Source organism: Crocuta crocuta, unplaced genomic scaffold (genome assembly GCF_008692635.1).
Source record: "Crocuta crocuta isolate KB4526 unplaced genomic scaffold, BGI_CrCroc_1.0 scaffold396, whole genome shotgun sequence".
Taxonomy (NCBI): Eukaryota; Metazoa; Chordata; class Mammalia; order Carnivora; family Hyaenidae; genus Crocuta; species Crocuta crocuta.
In genome coordinates, this window is record NW_027533259.1 from 2,075,393 (window position 1) to 2,094,081 (window position 18,689).

At 34.3% G+C, this 18,689-nt stretch overlaps 1 protein-coding gene across 1 annotated transcript in view; it reads left to right on the forward strand.

The window, feature by feature from the left end:
* ORC5 (origin recognition complex subunit 5) overlaps window positions 1–18,689 on the forward strand; it is an 85,650-nt gene that overhangs the window by 12,734 nt on the left and 54,227 nt on the right. Inside the window, exons 4-8 of the mRNA XM_077746928.1 lie at window positions 379–453; window positions 3,593–3,704; window positions 8,881–9,011; window positions 17,485–17,533; window positions 17,623–17,713. Coding sequence (XP_077603054.1) covers window positions 379–453; window positions 3,593–3,704; window positions 8,881–9,011; window positions 17,485–17,533; window positions 17,623–17,713 — 458 coding nt within the window. The remainder of the gene's footprint in view (window positions 1–378; window positions 454–3,592; window positions 3,705–8,880; window positions 9,012–17,484; window positions 17,534–17,622; window positions 17,714–18,689) is intronic.

Below are 18,689 nucleotides of genomic sequence, written 5' to 3' on the forward strand. Positions count from 1 at the left end.
CATAACTGAACAAAATGTAACTTTTATCAAATGGAATAAAAAATGCATCCAGTTGTGTTTCTTGTATACCTAGTAAGATATCCTTAGAGTATTGATAATATACCTATAAAAGAAACCTTTTTAATGTACCTGTGATTCATTTTCTGTTTAGAAACTTGGGTTAAAATATGATATAAGTAGTCTATTTTTTATTTTACTAATTTGGCCTATTTGAATGTCTTCTACAAATGTAAATACCGTTTGAAAATTAATTCCTAGGTTACAATTTTTCTTTTTAACATAGAAAATTCACATTTTGAATTGTGCAGTATATTATGTAAATGTTTTGTAGAAGGCTTTGTAAATTGATTTTGACACTGTATTTTTTTTTTTAATTAGGTTCTAGACAAAGCAGAATATCTAAGAGATATGGAAGCAAATCTTTTGCCTGGGTTTCTTAGGTTACAAGAATTGGTAAGTAATGTATGAGTCTTTTCACCCTATGACCTAATCAATTGATTGTCTTGTCAGATATTTTCCTTTTACCAATCTGACAGGTGAGAGACGAATCTTAACATAATTTAACTTACACTTCTTTATTATGAATGTTATTGAACATTTTTCCAAACTAAAAGCAGTTTGTGACTTGGTAGCATTTATTCTTTCTTTATTTTCGCTTTTTATTTCTAATTGTGAAATGACTAACCTTGCTCTTTTAAAAGCTTTTAGTTGTTTGCTGAAGTAGTTGGTGGGGGCCTAGACTTTAAACTTTCTGTAAGAATTTTAAAATTTTCTTTTGAGTAATCTACAGAATTAGTAGTCTAAAGGTAGGTCTGTTTTGGGTAATCTGGAGTCTATCTCTTGGCTAGTCAGTGTCCGAACCAGCTTTGTATTTGAATTTATAATTGTGTTGGTACTGAATAGTAGTAATACTACTCTAATTGTTGTGGAGTAATAAGAAGAGAATAGGGATGAACTTAACATGCATATGTGTCAGGTCAAAACCTAATAATAATATGGCAAAAGCAGGGTTTTACAGTAGTTTGAATAAAGAAAATTGGAGAGAGAATTCATTGTTCACCAACACCAGTTGGTATAGGAAAGCTAACCTCAAAAGAACTGTGGCTGTTGCTTATTTGTACCATAAGTATGAAGTAAGCAAAGATTTAGTTTGAGCAAAACAGCATTGTTAATCATATTCAATCACTGTTTAAATTTTATTGATTTTGTAGTTTTGTATTCAACTAACAAATTTATTTTTCTTTTATAATTCTATAAGTGCTTTGAGCATAAATAGCTTATACCTACCTAGTTTTATGTCTTTATTTAAGTATTAGGTAACATTATAATAAAAGTTAATATTTGGAGAGACCGTGTTTACAGCATTTCCACCTTTGAAAAGTTGAACATTTACTGAACATATTACTGAAATTTGAGAAACAGTCAGAAGTTAAGAGAGGCTTTCCAAGTGCCACTGAAATCATTATGTGCCTAAGGTCAATTCCTAAACTTCACTTTTATTTTTATTTTATTTTTTTATTTTTGTAATGTTTTTATTTATATTTGAGAGAGAGAGAGTGTAAGCAGGGGAGGGGCAGAGAGAGAGGGAGGCAGAGGAAACCAGGCAGGCTCTGTGCTGACAACAGAGAGCCCGATGCGGGGCTCGAACTCACAAACCATGAGATCATGACCTGAGCTGAAGTTGGTTACTTCACCAACTTCAACCAACTGAGCCACCCAGGCACCCCTAAAATTCACTTTTAGTAATAGTATTGGGCAGGGGTGAGATGTCAGAAGACAGGACGAGAATTAGTGTAGCTCTTGGTAGCCTATCCTGGAAATTTATTTGCTACAGTCTAGCCTTTGCTAGTTTGATTAACTCTTGGCACTTTACTACTGAGACCAGCAACTCATCTTCTTTGAGTAGATGCCTTCTTCTTCACTTCTTTTTATTGTTTTGTTGTGTTGCATTTGTGGATTATTTGTATGACTTCATCCACTGTCCTCATTGCCCTGGGATTCCTTGTCTGGTTTCCAAGTACATTCTTGCTGTCCTCTGCTCTTACACCATAGCTTACCTCAGTTTCCCCCTCATGCCCAGTCATGGTCATCGTGCATCCCTTCTTCAGAGTTAGTCCTTTACCCCCTCCATTTTTTTAGTTGTAATTATGGAAACTGAAGAAAATTAAAAGATTCACAGTAATCTCAACCTTACCAGAAAAGGGAAGTGTTGCTTTGATACTGCTGGAAACATGGTTGATTTTTAAAAATGTATTTCATTTAGGAGAAATACAGTAAAGGCATTTCATGTTTTCTATGTTAATGTATATGAGTAAAGTTAAGTTATGATATTGTATATTGAAGGTACTTTAACAGTTGAGAACACTAGCAACTTATAATACTTTTAGGTGGATAAATATCTTCTATTTTTTAGGCCTCTCTATTTTTGAACTGATTTTATCAAATGCTTTTAGATAATCATTTTTTAAAGCAAAACAACTTTAATGCTTTGCATTCAGGATTGTATTTAGAGCATCCTTTTTTTATCCCCATAGAAGTAAATTCAAGGATTCTTAAAACTTAAAGAGTTTATAAGATAAGAAACATTTGAAAGTAGTAATCTTTTCCTCTTTTTCATAAAGATGCTAGATTTTTGTGGAATTATGAATTTATTGAACTCAGTCTTCTTTTTTAGCCAAAAGAATGTTTTTCTAAGTAATGCAAATTGGAATATAAGATTATGTATAAATTAGGAATCAATAAATAGTAAACCACTATCAGAGTATAGAATAATTTATGTGATTGGATCCTAAGTATAGTTGCAGAACAAAACAGCTATCATGCCTGCTGTCACCTTGGGGGATGTCAAAAAAAGTATGGGGAAAAATTAAAATTTGTGTTGAAAACGCAGAAGTCTGTCTACAGATTAATTCAAACTAGTATGCATAGGACATTTGTGGCTATTCTGGAGGACAGCATAAATGTTGAGCTTGTATTCTTAGTGTTTGTTTTTGTATATGGGTAATACATTCTAAACAGTCATCACATCAGTGTTTTATGTGTATACTTAATGTTTTTAATGTGTATTCATATTTTGCTCAATAATTTTTATGAAAATAACTTTAAAAAAACAAAATATCCTAATTTTGTGGTTCTGTGGGATGGCATTTCTGTTTTCCTTCAACTCTTATTTCCTCTCAGGGTTGCTGTAGCTATTTTAATGATGAGAGATGTTAAGTTGTATGTTTTTTGCTTATTGATGGAAAGCTAATGATTTCAGTAAAAATTCCTATAAAAAGATCCTTATTATTAAGCAAATGTGTTTCTTAATTTCTATGAAATAAACCCTTGTGTGACTGTCCTAGCATTCATGGGTAACCGAAATGTCCATTAACCTAAAAGTTTTATGGAAATTCTAAGTATTTATGTATGAAGATTTGCAAGTGGATGAACTCCTTGATTAGGGTTTTGAACTAAGATCTATTAATATGCAAATAATTTGTTATATGTTGTAACTTTGCTGGATTTATTTGAAAGAAAAATTCAAATGGAATTGCTGCTCTGATTCAGATTTTTAAATGCAAAGTTGCTTTTATTTTTCTTTCTTTTACAGACTGACAGAAATGTGACTGTTCTCTTTCTCAGTGAAATTGTTTGGGAAAAGTTTCGTCCAAATACGGGGTGCTTTGAGCCATTTGTCTTGTATTTCCCTGATTACAGCATAGGTAAATTTTAAAACTTTGTTTTGACAAATGATATTCACTAAAATACTTCTTGTTCTCTGAAAGATTAAGCTTGCATATTTCAAATAGGAATATTTTGATGTCTTATTGTCTTCAGATTGCCAATCTCAAAAATGTGTATGTACTTATAGAGGTTTTATTTTGGAACCATGAGAGATTATTCTTATATAGTTATTAAAAAGTTTTGAATGAGTATTTCTCACCTATTTGTGTTAATGGTGTATTTTCACATTTTTTAGTCAGTATAGTAAGATGTATATATTAAGATTGTAACATCCATACAAAGTAAGCATCAGACTAGGTGGGCAGAGCACATTTAAATTGTATAAAATCTTTATTTACCATGTACTTGGGTTAAGTGTTATGTGGAATGTATCTTTTGACTTTGTAATCTCATTTTTCATTATTATTTCTCTTACAGTACCAACTACTAGGCCTTGTGCTTATTTCTTTTGGTTTGTATTTAATCTTAAATTTCATAGATCTTAATTATTTTTGTCTTTGGAAGAACATGGTAGCTTTTTGTGTTGCTGAATAGTTTTGTAAATTAGTATTGTGTTGTCACTGTGCAAACAAGATACTTCTGACTCAGAGTTTATAAATGTGAAGCATAAAGTGGTTAGCAGGGTATGAAAAAATAGCATTTCTTGACCTTGGACTCATTAACACTAGCCTCTGAACTAATCAGCTGCAAACATTCATTGTTAAGATAAACACATTTTTTTTTCTGTTTTCACAAGAACAGCAATCAAATAACACCTTGCATTAGCTAATTAACTGAGATAGAAAAAAAGAACCCAGAATAGATGAAAGGAGCCCTTATATTCAATAGTTTCTCTTCCATGAAAATTGCAAAATAGGGAAGAGAGGAGGGTAGGAAGAAAAGGAATTAATCAAAGAATTTCATTAAAAAAATTCCTTTGTACCTGTGTCATCACTGTTCAATTAACTTCTTTCATGGCCCGTGTTAGATTTAAGTACTGAAAAATTAAAGATTAAAAAAATTTTTTTAAACATTTATTCATTTTTTGAGAGACAGAGACAGAATGTGAGTGGGCTAGGGGCAACGAGAGAGAGACACACAGAATCCGAAGCAGGCTCCAGGCTCCAAGCTGTCAGCACAGAGTGACGCAGAGCTTGAACTCACAGAAAATGAGATCATGACCTGAGCTGAAGTCAGATGCTTAACCAACTGAGCCATCCAGGTGTCCTGTACTGAAAAATAATTTAGAATTTAAGAAAAGTATTTTTTAAAAAGCTGGTTATCAATGTCTTATTGAAGTATTAAAGTATGGTATAAGGAACTATAGAATTTTATTTAAAATTTTAGAAAGTAAAGATATGAAGGCTCATTGATGGAGAGAATTTGAGGATGTATTTAATTACAGTGATTGTGCCAATTTCAGAGAGCGTAGGTTAATAGGTTTTTGAAAAGTAATTATGGAGCCATGTATAATCTGATTATTTAATTTAGAGCCTTCTGTATATCAAGATTTTTTTAAAAAGCAAAGCCCAGTAATTACACAAAAAGTCATTCAAAAAGGGAACATTAATTGATAAGCCAAATTAGAGTAAGCATGGAATAGGAACATAGGAATAATCTTAGTGGCTAATGTTATCCAATCATAACTTGGTACACATACCATCTGTAAGAATGGGGTTTCAAGCTCAAGATGCCCTTTCCTCTCAGCAGTAATGTCTAGAGGCCCAGTTTGGAATTCTTGTTTTCTGATCTCTACCACATACAGACTACTTATCTTTTGGTAAAGCATTTTTTTCTCCCTTCTGGTGGATTATAATTCACTTTATCAGGTTTTTGATATGGTTTGGTTACTGTATCATTCAGGATAAGTTATGCTCCAGTAAACAATCTGAAAATCCCAGCGATTTATAGTTTCCCACCTCACAACCTTTGTGCTGTTGTTGTCTTATGTTTTACTTATACATTTATTATAAACCCCATATTAAATTATTATTTGGACTTGAACGAAATAAAAAAATCTTTGGGGCGCCTGGGTGGCTTAGTCGGTTAAGCGTCCAACTTTCGCTTAGGTCATGATCTCGCGGTTCGTGGGTTCGAGCCCCGCGTCGGGCTCTGTGCTGACTGCCAGCTTGGAGCCTGGAGCCTATTTCAGAGTCTGTGTCTCCCTCTCTCTCTGACCCTCCCCTGCTCACGCTGTCTCTCTCTCTCCTAGAAATAAATTTAAAAATATTAAAAAAAAAAGAAATAAAAAATCTTTTATTGTTTATCCTGCTTGAGATATATTGAGCTTCTTGGATATATGAGTGTACAGTTTCATCAACTTTGGAAAAATTTCAGTCCTTATTTCTTCAAATATTTTCTTTGTTCCCCCCACCTCCTTTCCTTGCCTTTTCCTGAGATTGCATTACATGTATGCTAGATCCCTTGATATTGTCTCACTGAATCTTTTTACTTATTTAAATTATAAACCTTTCTTCTTTGTGTTTCATCTGGGATATTTTTTTCTCTATGTCTTTAAGCTCACTGACTTTTTTCGTATAAGTGTCTAAGCTGCAGTTAGATCCCATCCAGTGGAATTTTTCATTACAGATGTCAAAAACAGATTATGCTTTTGTTTTCTTTTTGAGATTATGAGCATGTTTACAATAGTTGTCTTAATATTCTTGTTTATTGACTCCATAACCTTTTTCATTTTGGGTTTATTGATGTTGACTGATTTTTACCTATTATGGGTATTAATTGTGTATTTAGTAATTTTTGATTGAAGAATGCTGTGTTTTTCATTGCTGTGTGTTGGACACTTTTCTAGGAAAGACTTAAGTTTCTTGAAAATGTATCTGCCTCTTTTAAGGTTATTTTTAAGCTTTTTTGGAGGTATGCTCTAGAGTAGCCTTTATTCCAATGGTTATTTTAGCTCTACTTCTAAGACATAGCCCTTCTGGGATCTTTACTGAAAGCACATGTTTTTCATTCTGACTGGTGGCAGTATGAATGATTTATAGTTCTGTGTGAGCACTGATAATTGACTGACAACTCTCCACTAATTGTTTTACTCTGGAAGTTGTTCTTTCTTGGCCTGTGGGGTTTTACTTGGTGTGTATACAGATTGGTATTCAGACAAGAGTGAAGGGGAGCCACTATGGAGACTTCTGGAGCTCTTTCTCTCCATAACTCTTTTCTCTCTAGTACTCTATCCTGCAAATTCTAGCAACCTTAGTTTGCTCTACTCTGATCTTTGTCTTCCCAATTCATTGAGATTAATGGCTCCTTTTGAAACTTTTCCTGTTCTGCAGTTCTAAAATTACCTCTTGTTAGAAAGTCTAGCGTGGCTGATGGCTCATTTGTTTCCTTTTTCTCAGGTATCACAGTCCTTTATTGCCTATTGTTTGATGTCTGAAAATAGTGTTTTTCTACATTTTGTCCATTTTTAGTTGTTTATTACAGGAGAGTATTTCTGGACTCTTAACTTTTTCATGGCTAGAAGCTGAAGTTCCTCTTCAAGTTAGAAATGGTTGTTTTTTGTGTGTTAAATTATACTTTTGATAGTGAAATTTTAAGAGAAGAGGAGACCAATCAAGTGGTTTCTCCTTCCCTTTATTTACTACCTGTTTGTGCACTGTTTTCAGCTTTCCATTAGAGATGGATTTTTCCAGAAGTTTGAATACCCTCAGGCAATTAGAGCTTCCATAATGTAGACTTGAACTCTAATTTTGTCTGTAGTCTAACTAAGCAGTTGGTCTACTTTTACAGCAACACAGTGAGATCTCTCATTCTTCTTAAGACTTTTGTCAAGATTGGGCCAGTGGTAGCATCTAATCAACTTTCACGTGAGGTGCCGAGGGTCACCAATAAGGGGTATCTAGGAAGAGATGGTCTGGAGGAGCTTAGGAATGCAGTCTGAGCTGGAGACCTGTTTTCCAGATTTCCTCATCCATGCATCTGTAGACCATCTTTTCCCCCTGTGTGTATGCATATGTCTCACCATCCATCCTTTCTCTTTCCTTCTCTTCTACTTTCTTCTTTCTAGCCAGTTATTTAGCATCTTGTATGTACAGATATTTTTAGTTCTGAGTTTTAAGACACCTTTTAGAAATTTTCCTTGTATCGAATATTTTCCCATGCATAGTTTTAAAAACCTTAGTAACGTTAAATTTAAAATGTCCTATTAGAATGTAAAAATACATAGACTCCAAAGTCAAGTTTTGGACTTTGTGTATTTTTTTTTCAGTAGTTGTGATAGAAAAATGCATCTAGTAATAGTCTCCCATACAGAATCCTTTCAAGATAATATTCCACGCATGTAACTGGGCTTTGAAATGTGCTGCTGTGTTTTGGTTTTTTGGTCAATAGCCTTATCTAAAAAAGAGCTCCTTAATATAGCTCTATCTAAGTTTCTCTTTACTTGTAAGTATTGCAAAGATCCTGAACCTGTGGAACTAGGTTTAAAGTATTGGTCACAATCAAAGAACTCCTAACTGAGGAGTCTAAAGAGACCATTGCACCAAGGAGTCACAGAGAAGTGTAGTAAGGAACGAATGACTAATTGATTCCCAGTACTATACCTGGGAGATTTTGAATAGTGGGTGGTTGTTTCTGTTTAACTTTAACTGTGCTTCTACAATATGGTATTTCTAGCAGGATAAACTAAACTTTAGGACTCTGAACGTGTGATATTGAATAAAGAGTTTAAGATATAAGAGAAGAAAAATAAAGATACCAAAGTTTTAGGAAGAAAACTTAATTTTCCAGTTTGGTGGTCATTTATATAGTACCCCTTGTTTTTTCTACTGTACTTATTAAACAGAAAAATAAATAGTAAAAGGCAAAAGATTTATACGATATGAAGAGAAATCAGAGTATGGCAGAAAAATGAATAGAATATGTATTATTTTTCGCCTTTGATACTGATTTTGCTTGCAGAGGTTGTTGAACGATTTTCTTGGATGTCATTGTTTAATATTTGTCTTAAGCAACACTTTGTAATTTTTTAAGAACATTAGATTCCTAATTCTCTTACTTTAGTTTGAAAAGTTGTGTTACTCTCCTAATCTTTTTCTTATTCCTTGATATTTGCTGAGCCTGCGTATTTATTGTTTATTCCTTTGTTATAGAATGCCTGAAGATATAACTGGGGTGCTGGGTTCGTCCTTAAGTTCATTTGTGTCTTTTGAACAGGGAACCTTCAGAAGATCTTGTCACATGATCATCCTCCAGAGTATTCGGCTGATTTCTATGCTGCTTATATTAATATTCTTCTTGGAGTTTTCTATACTGTCTGCCGAGATTTGAAAGAGCTCAGACATCTGGTGAGTGAACATTTTACTTAAAAAAAAAAAAAAAAAAAAGAAAACCTTTTAATGTTTTTCCATGTAGAAGTGGTGTGAGGTACACTAGGAGCTGAAAATTTATTCTGGAAATTTGGATATGGCCTTTTGAGGCTAACGTAAGTAGGCGGAAGCCTGTGTCTTAGTACAAAATGCAACCTGAGCAGAAAATCTTCATTCATCTATAGTTATGTCTTCTTACTTTTCCTTAGGAGTGTTTTTTTGTTCCCTTCTTTCTCTTTTTTCTAATTGCAGAAAATGTAAAACTTCATTAAAATCAAAATGAAGAGAAGTATAAAAGGAGGTATAAAAGCTGAATAAGCAATTTAATATCTTTTAATTTTTTGTAACAGATTTGTTTCAGGTTTTGTGTATGTAGTGAGAGTGGTCTGGCATCTAGATGAACTTGAGGATAGAAGCCCTAATTACAGGTCTTTCATGAGGCACTCACCTTGACTTAGTAATATTTATATACAGGATTGCTTTTTAATATTTACATAAAAGATTACTTAAGACACTTAAAAGAGTATAAAAGCTGTTCATATTTTACAGGCAATTTGAGAAGTGATCATATTTAATTTTTCTTTGATCTTTCTACTTTTTAAGTGTCTAGATGTGAAAGGGAGGAGGCAAGAATATCCGGTTTCACTTTTAGCAACCTTCCATTAATATTAAGATTTTATCTGCATTTAGAAAAAGTAGTAATATATCTAAGACTGAAACGCAGTTACTTTGAAAGGAACAGATTCTGTAAATTTTAGCACATTTTCTTTGTTTTACTCTTTTCTTTGCTCTGAAAAGAATCACATAGAGGGATTCAGTATGGGTTTGAATGTGTGTTCAAGACAATGTAGAAGAAGATGACCATTTAAAACTGTGTTCACATTTAGTATGTTTTTCTGACTTTTAGATTTTAGGCTTTTTCTGATTTAGATGTAGATTTCAAGCATCTTCTGCGTAGGGAAAAAACAAAAGGCGAGCTGTTCTAGTTCAAGCTCATCACTAACATCTCTCCAGCAATTACATGTCTTGGATGCCTGGTTCCCAAAGGAAATGACAGCAGAGGGGCTTACGGAAAGGAGAGAGGGTCAGTACATGGTCCTTAGTTGGGAAGAAATACTCCTCTACCATCTTGTGGGTAACATGTTTACCATGTTTACCATGACCTAGATATCCTTGAATCCTGTGGGAATCAGTGCCTGCAGCCATTTCAAAGTAAATCATAAAGTGTAAGAAGAAAGAATTATTTAAGGAACTATTTCTAGAGAAATAAAATATAAAACAAATTATATTTGAATATGGTATTTTAATTTGTCCTTAGGTTTCGCTGAGAAATTATTTAGGAGTGAGGTTACAGGGTTTTTGTTGTTGTTGTTGTTATTGTTATTTCCTGTTCATAAAATTGAAGTATGGTTTAAGCTTTAACTACTACTAGTAATACTAGCAGATATAAGAAATGATCTGTAAGCACTGGAGAAAAAATAGCAGTGTTCTTATTTTTCTCCGTATGTATAATAAATAATTTTTTCCTTCATATAATAAATTATGCTCTATAGCATAATAAAGATAGATTTTCCTTCAAGTGGATACAATTATTTGTTTCACAGGTTGTAAATGGCACATTTATTGAAAGTTTAACAAATCACCTGCAAAAGATTCTTTTCAGGCATATTTTCTATGTATATGCTTTTGAATTTGCTTTAGAAATTATTTATTTATTTTATTTTTTTAAAAAGGTTTTATTTTATTTTTTTAATGTTTTATTTATTTCTAGGAGAGAGAGACAGCGTGAGCAGGGGAGGGTCAGAGAGAGAGGGAGTCACAGACTGAAACAGGCTCCAGGCTCCGATCTGGCAGTCAGCACAGAGCCCGACGTGGGGCTCGAACCCACGAACCACGAGATCATGACCTAAGCGAAAGTCGGACGCTTAACCAACTAAGCCACCCAGGCGCCCCTAGAAATTATTTAAATATTATTTTTTTGGAGGCTAGGTCTGTAGGTATCACAAGACAGGAAAAAGTAAAGTACTACTTAAAATATTCATTTAGGTTTGTCTTCTTTGACAATCCTTAATGATATTCCTAAAAATAGTAATTATATTTTTTAAAAGGATTGATTGAAGAAGTTATTTTTATACTCCTATATAAGTGTTAGACACAGAATGGTTCATTTTCTAAAATTTTCTTGCATAGTTTTGTTAAAACAAATCTGTCACACAGTAAACTTATTATATTTTAACCTTTTTTCTCCCTAAATATTAGAGTTTACTTAGAGATGACTCAGAAAAATTAATTGCTTAGGCAGAGCTTAGTAATCTTTTAGAGTGCAATTCCAAGTTTCTGATGCCGTTTTTGTTGTTATTTTGTGTGGTTTGGCCCTGTGGGTTGTGGTGTTGACTAGTGACACAGTGACTAAGAAGAGAGTGCCAGATAATTGAAGTATATATGGTAAAATGAGCAGAGGACTTAATATTGAAATACCTTAGCTCTGCTGCCTACCAGTATGTTATGTATGTAATTTTGTGTACTTCAGTTTCCTCATTTCTAAAGTAGTGGGGTGGGAACAGACCAAGAATACATGCCTCATATGATTTTTATGAGTGTAAAATGAAATACTCTATTAAAGTGCTTGTAAAAACCTAGTTAGGTTTGTTTTTCTTCGTATTTTCTTAACTTTTTGATGAAAGTGTAGCATACATATAGAAAAGCACAGAAACCATACATATGTATCTTAGTGAATTGTCACAAAATGAAAACACATGTGTAAATAGAGCCAGGTCAAAAAGTAGAAAACTACCAACATCCAAGGAGTCCACTTCATGCTTCCTCCCAATCACTACCTCTTCTTCCCTCCCCAGAGATAATCACTATCTTTGCTTCTAACGTTAAAAGGTTAGTTTTGCCTGTTGTGGAACTTTATCTCAATGGAAACAAATAGAATGCATTCCTTTTTATCTACATTTGCTCAACATTTTGAGATATTCATTCCTGTTAAATGGATGTTAAATAATTGTCTCTAGACAGGGCAAGCAAGAAGTGGTATTTAGCTGGTTTTCCCAATTGGGCCTTTACAGGGTACCTTTATTTTTGGCCTTGAATAATTGAGGACTCTTTTTGTATCAAAACCATATTCAGTAGCACTGACATGTTAATAGCTTGCTTTCATTATTTTGTTAGAGTATTTACAAGATCATGGAAGTATTGGATAGTTTCAGAATTTATTTAAGAATTTTGAAAGCAATTTCTGATTTACAGAAAAATTGCAAGTACATTAAAAAGAACTTTTCTCTTTTCTCCCCAAATCATCTGAGATTAAGTTGTGACCTAATGCCCATCACCCCAAATACTTCAGTGTGCATATCCTAGAAAGACATTTTTCCACATAACTGCAGTGCAACTATCAGAATGTGAAAATGGATTCCTTGCCACAACCTGATCATCAGACCCTATTCACTATTTGACAGTTGTCACAATAATGTGCTTCAGAGCAAAAGAGTCCAGTTTAGAATCACATATTGCATTTAGTTGTTATGTTTTTTCTGTGTTTTTTTTAAAAATTTTTTTTTTTTATGTTTTATTTATTTCTAGGAGAGAGAGAGAGACAGTTTGAGCAGGGGAGGGTCAGAGAGAGAGGGAGTCACAGACTGAAACAGGCTCCGGGCTCTGAGCTGGCAGTTAGCACAGAGCCCAACGCGGGGCTCGAACCCACGAACCGCGAGATCATGACCTAAGCAAAAGTCGGACGCTTAACCGACTAAGCCACCCAGGCGCCCCTAGTTGTTATGTTTCTTGAACATTCATCTGGAACAGTTGTTCAGTCTTTGACTTTCATGACCTTGAGACCTTTGAGGATTGTAGGACAGTTTTGTAGAATCACCTTCAGTTTGGATTTGTCTAATATTGGCTTATCAGATTCAGGTTATGCATCTGACAGGAATATCATAGAAATGATGCTTTGTTTACTTGCATCCTATCATGTATTGCAGGATTTCATGTTATTTTGTCAGTGATAATGTTCACTTTGATCATTTGATTAAGAGGTTTTTCTTTTTTCCTTTGTAATATGTGTTTTGTGGGGATGTACTTTAAAACCTTGTAAATATCTTGCTTCTCATCTGAATTTCAACTTAATCATTTTTTTATATCTGTCTAGCTTCAGATTATCCTATTTTTAAGATATACTGTGATTACCAAGGTGGGTATCACCTAATCACATAAGCACTTTAAAGAAGAGAGTTTTCTGTAACTGATCAGAGAAGGAGAAGTCAGAGGTTGGAGTATACTGTAACTTCTGTAAGATGGGGATGATAATAATACTGTCTACCTCATAGGATCATTCAGAGGATTAAATGAATGATCATATAGAGAACGTAGAGCACTTAGAATAGTAAAACCTGGCACATGGTAAGACCTCATTGCTTGATTAATTTAATGTTAATACAAATGTTTTCAGTTCTGATTTTTGTTCCTTTTAATGTTTCAGAGATAAGATGTGGGTATTTATAAAAAAAGCAAAAGAGTTCAGACATTATTTCTACTTGGCCTTGAAATATTGGAATATTTTTTACATTTATACTTCAACATGTGTATTAGCTTTCTATTGCTGCATAACACATTACTGCAAATTTAGTGGCTTAAAACAATAAACATTGATTCGCTCATAGTTCTGTAGGTCAGAAATCCAGGAACTGTTGCTGGCTTCTCTGCTCAGGACATCACAGATGAAATTAAAGTTTTGGCTAAACTATTCTCAGCTTGAGGTTTTGGGGAAAAAAGTTTCCAAGCTCATTCAGACTTGACAGAATGCACTTCTTTTTGGCTCTAAGAATGAGATTCAGAGCTGTCCTGCTAGCTGTCAGCCAAGTCTCTCTCAGGCTTCCTAGAGAACACGTGTACTTTTTGCCACACAACTTTCCATCCACCAGCTAGCAAGGGTTTGTTGACTCCTTCTCATACACCCAGTCTCTGATTTCTGTGCCTGGCCAGAGAACACTTTCTGCTTTTGAAGAGTTTGTGTGATTAGGTCAGACTCATCTGATTATCTCTTCATTTTAACTCTCCCATAAATAGTACAATCTTTTAATTGCATCTACAAAATTCTTTCACAACAGTACCTAAAATAGCATTTGATTGAATAACTGAGAGAATGTATGTGTGTATATGAGGGGCTGTCTTAGAATTTTGCTTACTACAATATACATGTTTCAGATCATTTTCTAACAAGTAATTTCAAATGCAGTAATGAAGTTTTGCTGAAAATCTCACTGAGGGAGAGTTTGAAGTGTCCTAAATTGCCTGTCTCTGTCTTAGGGCAACCTAGTCATTATTCATAATAGATTGTTTTGCCTCTTAAAGCAATGCAAGTTTTTTTTCTGCAGTATAAGGGAAAATAGTCTCTCAGTTTCACCTGGTTCAGGCTTTGATGACATTGTGCCTTTATTGGTTTAGAAGTAAGTTCCCCAAATCAGGAGACTCTAGATGCTGGCAAGGATGTGGAGAAATGGGCACCCTCCTACACTGTTGGTGGGAATGTAAGCTGGTGCAGCCACTCTGGAAAACAGTATGGAGGTTCCTCAAAAAATTAACACTAGAACTCCCCTATGACCCAGCAATAGCACTGCTAGGAATTTACCCAAGGGATACAGGAATGCTGATGCATAGGGGCACATGTACCCCAATGTTCATAGCAGCACTCTCAACAGTAGCCAAAACACGGAAAGAGCCTAAGTGTCCATCAACTGATGAATGGATCAAGAAGATGTGGTATATTTATACAATGGAATACTACATGGCAATGAGAAAGAATGAAATCTGGCCATGTGTAGCAACATGGATGGAACTCGAGGGTGTTATGCTGAGCGAAATAAGTCAGGCAGAGAAGGACAGACACCATATGTTTGCATGTATAGGTGGATTAGGAGGAAGTTAATGGAGGACGATGTGGGAGAAGAAGGGGAAAAATAGTGGGGGAGACGGAGGGAGACAAACTGTGAGAGACTCTTGAATGCCAAGAACAAACTGAGGGCTAATGGGAGTGGGGGAGACGGAAAGGAGGGTGATGGGCATGGCACTTGTTGGGATGAGCACGGGGTGTTTAAACCAACTTGACAATAAACTATTTAAGAAAAAATAAAAAAAGAAGTAAGTTCCCAGAACATCTCACAAGTCCATGATCATAAATTCAGGCAGTGGAGTCTGTGCATGCCTGTAAGCAAATTATATTTTGGTTTCTGGGTTGACAAGTGGGCATCATAAATGTGCAATTGTCAGGAGTGAGTGAGATAACAAGTGGCCATAACTAACTCTTGATAAGTATGCTTCTCTTGTTACAATTATGAGCATAATATTTGCTGAGCACATGGTCATTTCTTAACAAAATTATGCATCTGTCTTCCCCCCCTTCTTATTAATGCAACTAGTTAAGAGTAGAAGATATGCTTAAAAGTTAAGGAATATTGGGGAAATTAAAATGAGGGGAATGTTCAGTGGAAGTAAAAATTTATTATGTCAAATAATCATTTAAACATTATTTCTGCTTGGGCTTTGAAATAATTTTTGTGATTTTATTAGCAGCCTTTTTGTTTCTATTCTCTGGGTGGCTGGGAGGACAGTTTAAAATACCAGTGGGCCTGAAGTTAGATTTTGCTCTAAGTAATATTACTATAAGGATGTGAGAACTTGCTTATATTTGGGGATTAATATAGGAGAAATGGGTATAATATTGGAGAGCACATTTGAAAGTTGATACCCAAAGTTGTAAGAAGTATTTTGTATTTGAACATATGATTTTGTTTGTGAAATTCCATGTTATTATGGGCTAAGATTTATAGACTTAATATAGAGATTGCATTTGGACAATTAAAGTGTCCCATTATAATCATATAGTTTTTATACTCAGCAAGTTCTTGAAGAATGACATGGGGTAAGTACTTAACTTAAAGTAAAACTGGAAACAAGTCTCTTAAAATTATCTTTATTACCTTTTTACCACTATTTGTAAATGCTTAAACATATATTTTAATGTTTTTGCCAAAAAAAAAAAAAAAGCTGTTAGCCAAATTGTTTATCAGTTCCTACTAACATTATGACCTATTAGTGTTACTAAGCAGTGTTTAGATCTGAAAACCAGGAACTAAGTTAAGAGAGTTGACCTCTCTATACTTGATATTAATAAAGTTTGAAATATTTTTCTGTCCTAAACAGTTGCACTTTGTGGAGTAAAATAGGAAAAACTGTTTCAAGGATTAGTTCTTAGCTCTCTGTTATCTTCTGGATTTGAGGTTTATAGTTCTGCGTTTATGTATATCTTTCTCCAGACTTCATTATCGAATCATTTTAGTATGAAATACTTGTATTCAAATTAATATTCAGAAAACATTTTTAATGTTTATTTTTGAGAGAGGGAGATAGAGTGCAAGTGGGGGAGGGGCAGAGAGAGCAGAGATGCAGAATCTGAAGCAGCCTCCAGGCTCTGAGCTGTCAGCATAGAGCCCGAAGTGGGGCTTGAACCCATGAACTTTGAGATCATGACCTAAGCCGATGCTTAACTGACAGCCATCCAGGCAGCTCCTCAAATTAATACTAATAAACGGCAGCAGCATTTTTTTTGTCACTTTGCTTGAACTACCTCACAGTAGAATTCCAGTGTTGGGGGCGCCTGGGTGGCTTAGTCGGTTAAGGGTCCGACTTTCGCTTGGGTCATGATCTCGCGGTTCGTGGGTTCGAGCCCCGCATCAGGCTCTGTGCTGACTGCCAGCTCAGAGCCTGGAGCCTGTTTCAGTCTGTGACTCCCTCTCTCTCTGACTCTCCCCTGCTCATGCTGTCTCTCTCTCTCTCTCTCTCTCTCTCTCTCTCTCTCTCTCTCCTAGAAATAAAAAAAAAAAAAAAGAATTCCAGTGTTAATTCACAGAAAACTGTTAAGTAATAATGATTAGTGCTTCTCAGACTTTGTAATACATAGAGTTTCTGGAGAGATTGTTAAAACATGGATTCATGGATCTCATTCTTAGAGATTGTAATCTAGTATGCCTGGCATGATGCCAAGAATTTAAATTTATAATAGTCTCAGGTAGTGTTTCCAATCACATAATTTTGAATTGTAGTGGATGAGATGATGTTTGATGTGTGAGAATGTTCAAACCTGGAAAATAACAGGTTAATTTTTTGGGCCAGTAGTATTTTATTATGTCCTTTGTGACATAATTATGTGATAAAATGACAAATTATGCTTTGCTATATTGCTTTATATCTAGAGGCTAATACATTAGCAATATTTAGCCAATTAAGGGGTATTTTACATGTTGTTTTACTATCTTTTTTGATACATTCTGTTTTATTACTGGAATAAACTATAAAACTTTTTGAGTAATTATATTGAAATAAAATTGCCTAAATTCTAATGAAAATTATACTTGGAAAATAATGCCTTTTTTCTTTTATTCCCCTTTATTTACAGGCAGTACTTAATTTTCCTAAATATTGTGAACCTGTGGTTAAAGGAGAAGGTACCTATGTAATTTTACTTATGAATATTTGTTTTGAAAAAAATTTCTGTAAGATCTGAATTTTTGTAATTTTCTCTCATTTGGGGTAGCAAATGAACGTGATACTCGCAAACTCTGGAGAAATATTGAACCTCATTTGAAGAAAGCCATGCAGACTGTTTATCTCCGGGAAATATCAAGGTAATCTTCTATTTAATATGGATATAATATTTCTTTATCTTTAGTTTGGATATTTTGTCTACTACAGTATATATATTTTCATTTACCTTCTTCACAATTAGGAGAATATTCATGAGTTTTGAATCATTTCTTCTTATTTTGGGAAGAGCAAACAATTTTTAACCAGTATGTTACACAGTTTGAAGCAAGACATATGTCTCAGAATTAGTAATTTTTTTAAGTCTAGAAATCTACAGGAAAATGAACTTCAGCTTTGTTTCTTATATTTGTGTTAGATATTTGAATAGTATAATGAAAATTTGATTATTAAAGCAATGTATAAATTAAGTCATAAGTCTACATTTGTCTGTATTAAAATTTCATAGTAATGAAGCAGGAAACGTGGTGGCATTTAGTGCAGGGGGAGGAACTGAGTTTTAATTTCATCTCAGCCATATTCTGCCTTGTGTGATCTCAGTCACTAGGACTCTAGGCCTCAGTTTTCTCCTCTTAACAATCCTTACAAGATTTAAATAATCTTGTGTGTGAAAATGATTTGTGAATAATAAAGTCTTAAGTGATAGATTAAGCCTCAGTTACAAAGCAGTATAGGAAATTTAAAAACATCAACACTGCTTTTCTCACTTTCTGGTCAATTGTGTTATCATTTTTCTCCCATAAATATCTTAGTCTGTAACTCCTTTTCTTTACTAACTTTGCTCATTTAATTAGCCAATTAGACTGAAATTCAGGTAGAAATGTAATAGTTTCTGAAAAATATAAAAATTACAAACATACTGTTATTTCTTTTCAATAAAAGTTATTTGAGGGGCACCTGGGTGGCTCACTTGTTAAGCATCAGACTTTGGAGTTTGAGCCCCGTGTCGGGCTCTGCTCCAACAGCTCAGAGCCTGGAGCCTGCTTCAGATTCTGTGTCTCCCTCTCTCTGTGTCCCTCCCCTGCTCATGCTCGCTCTCTCTCGCTCTTTCTCTCTCTC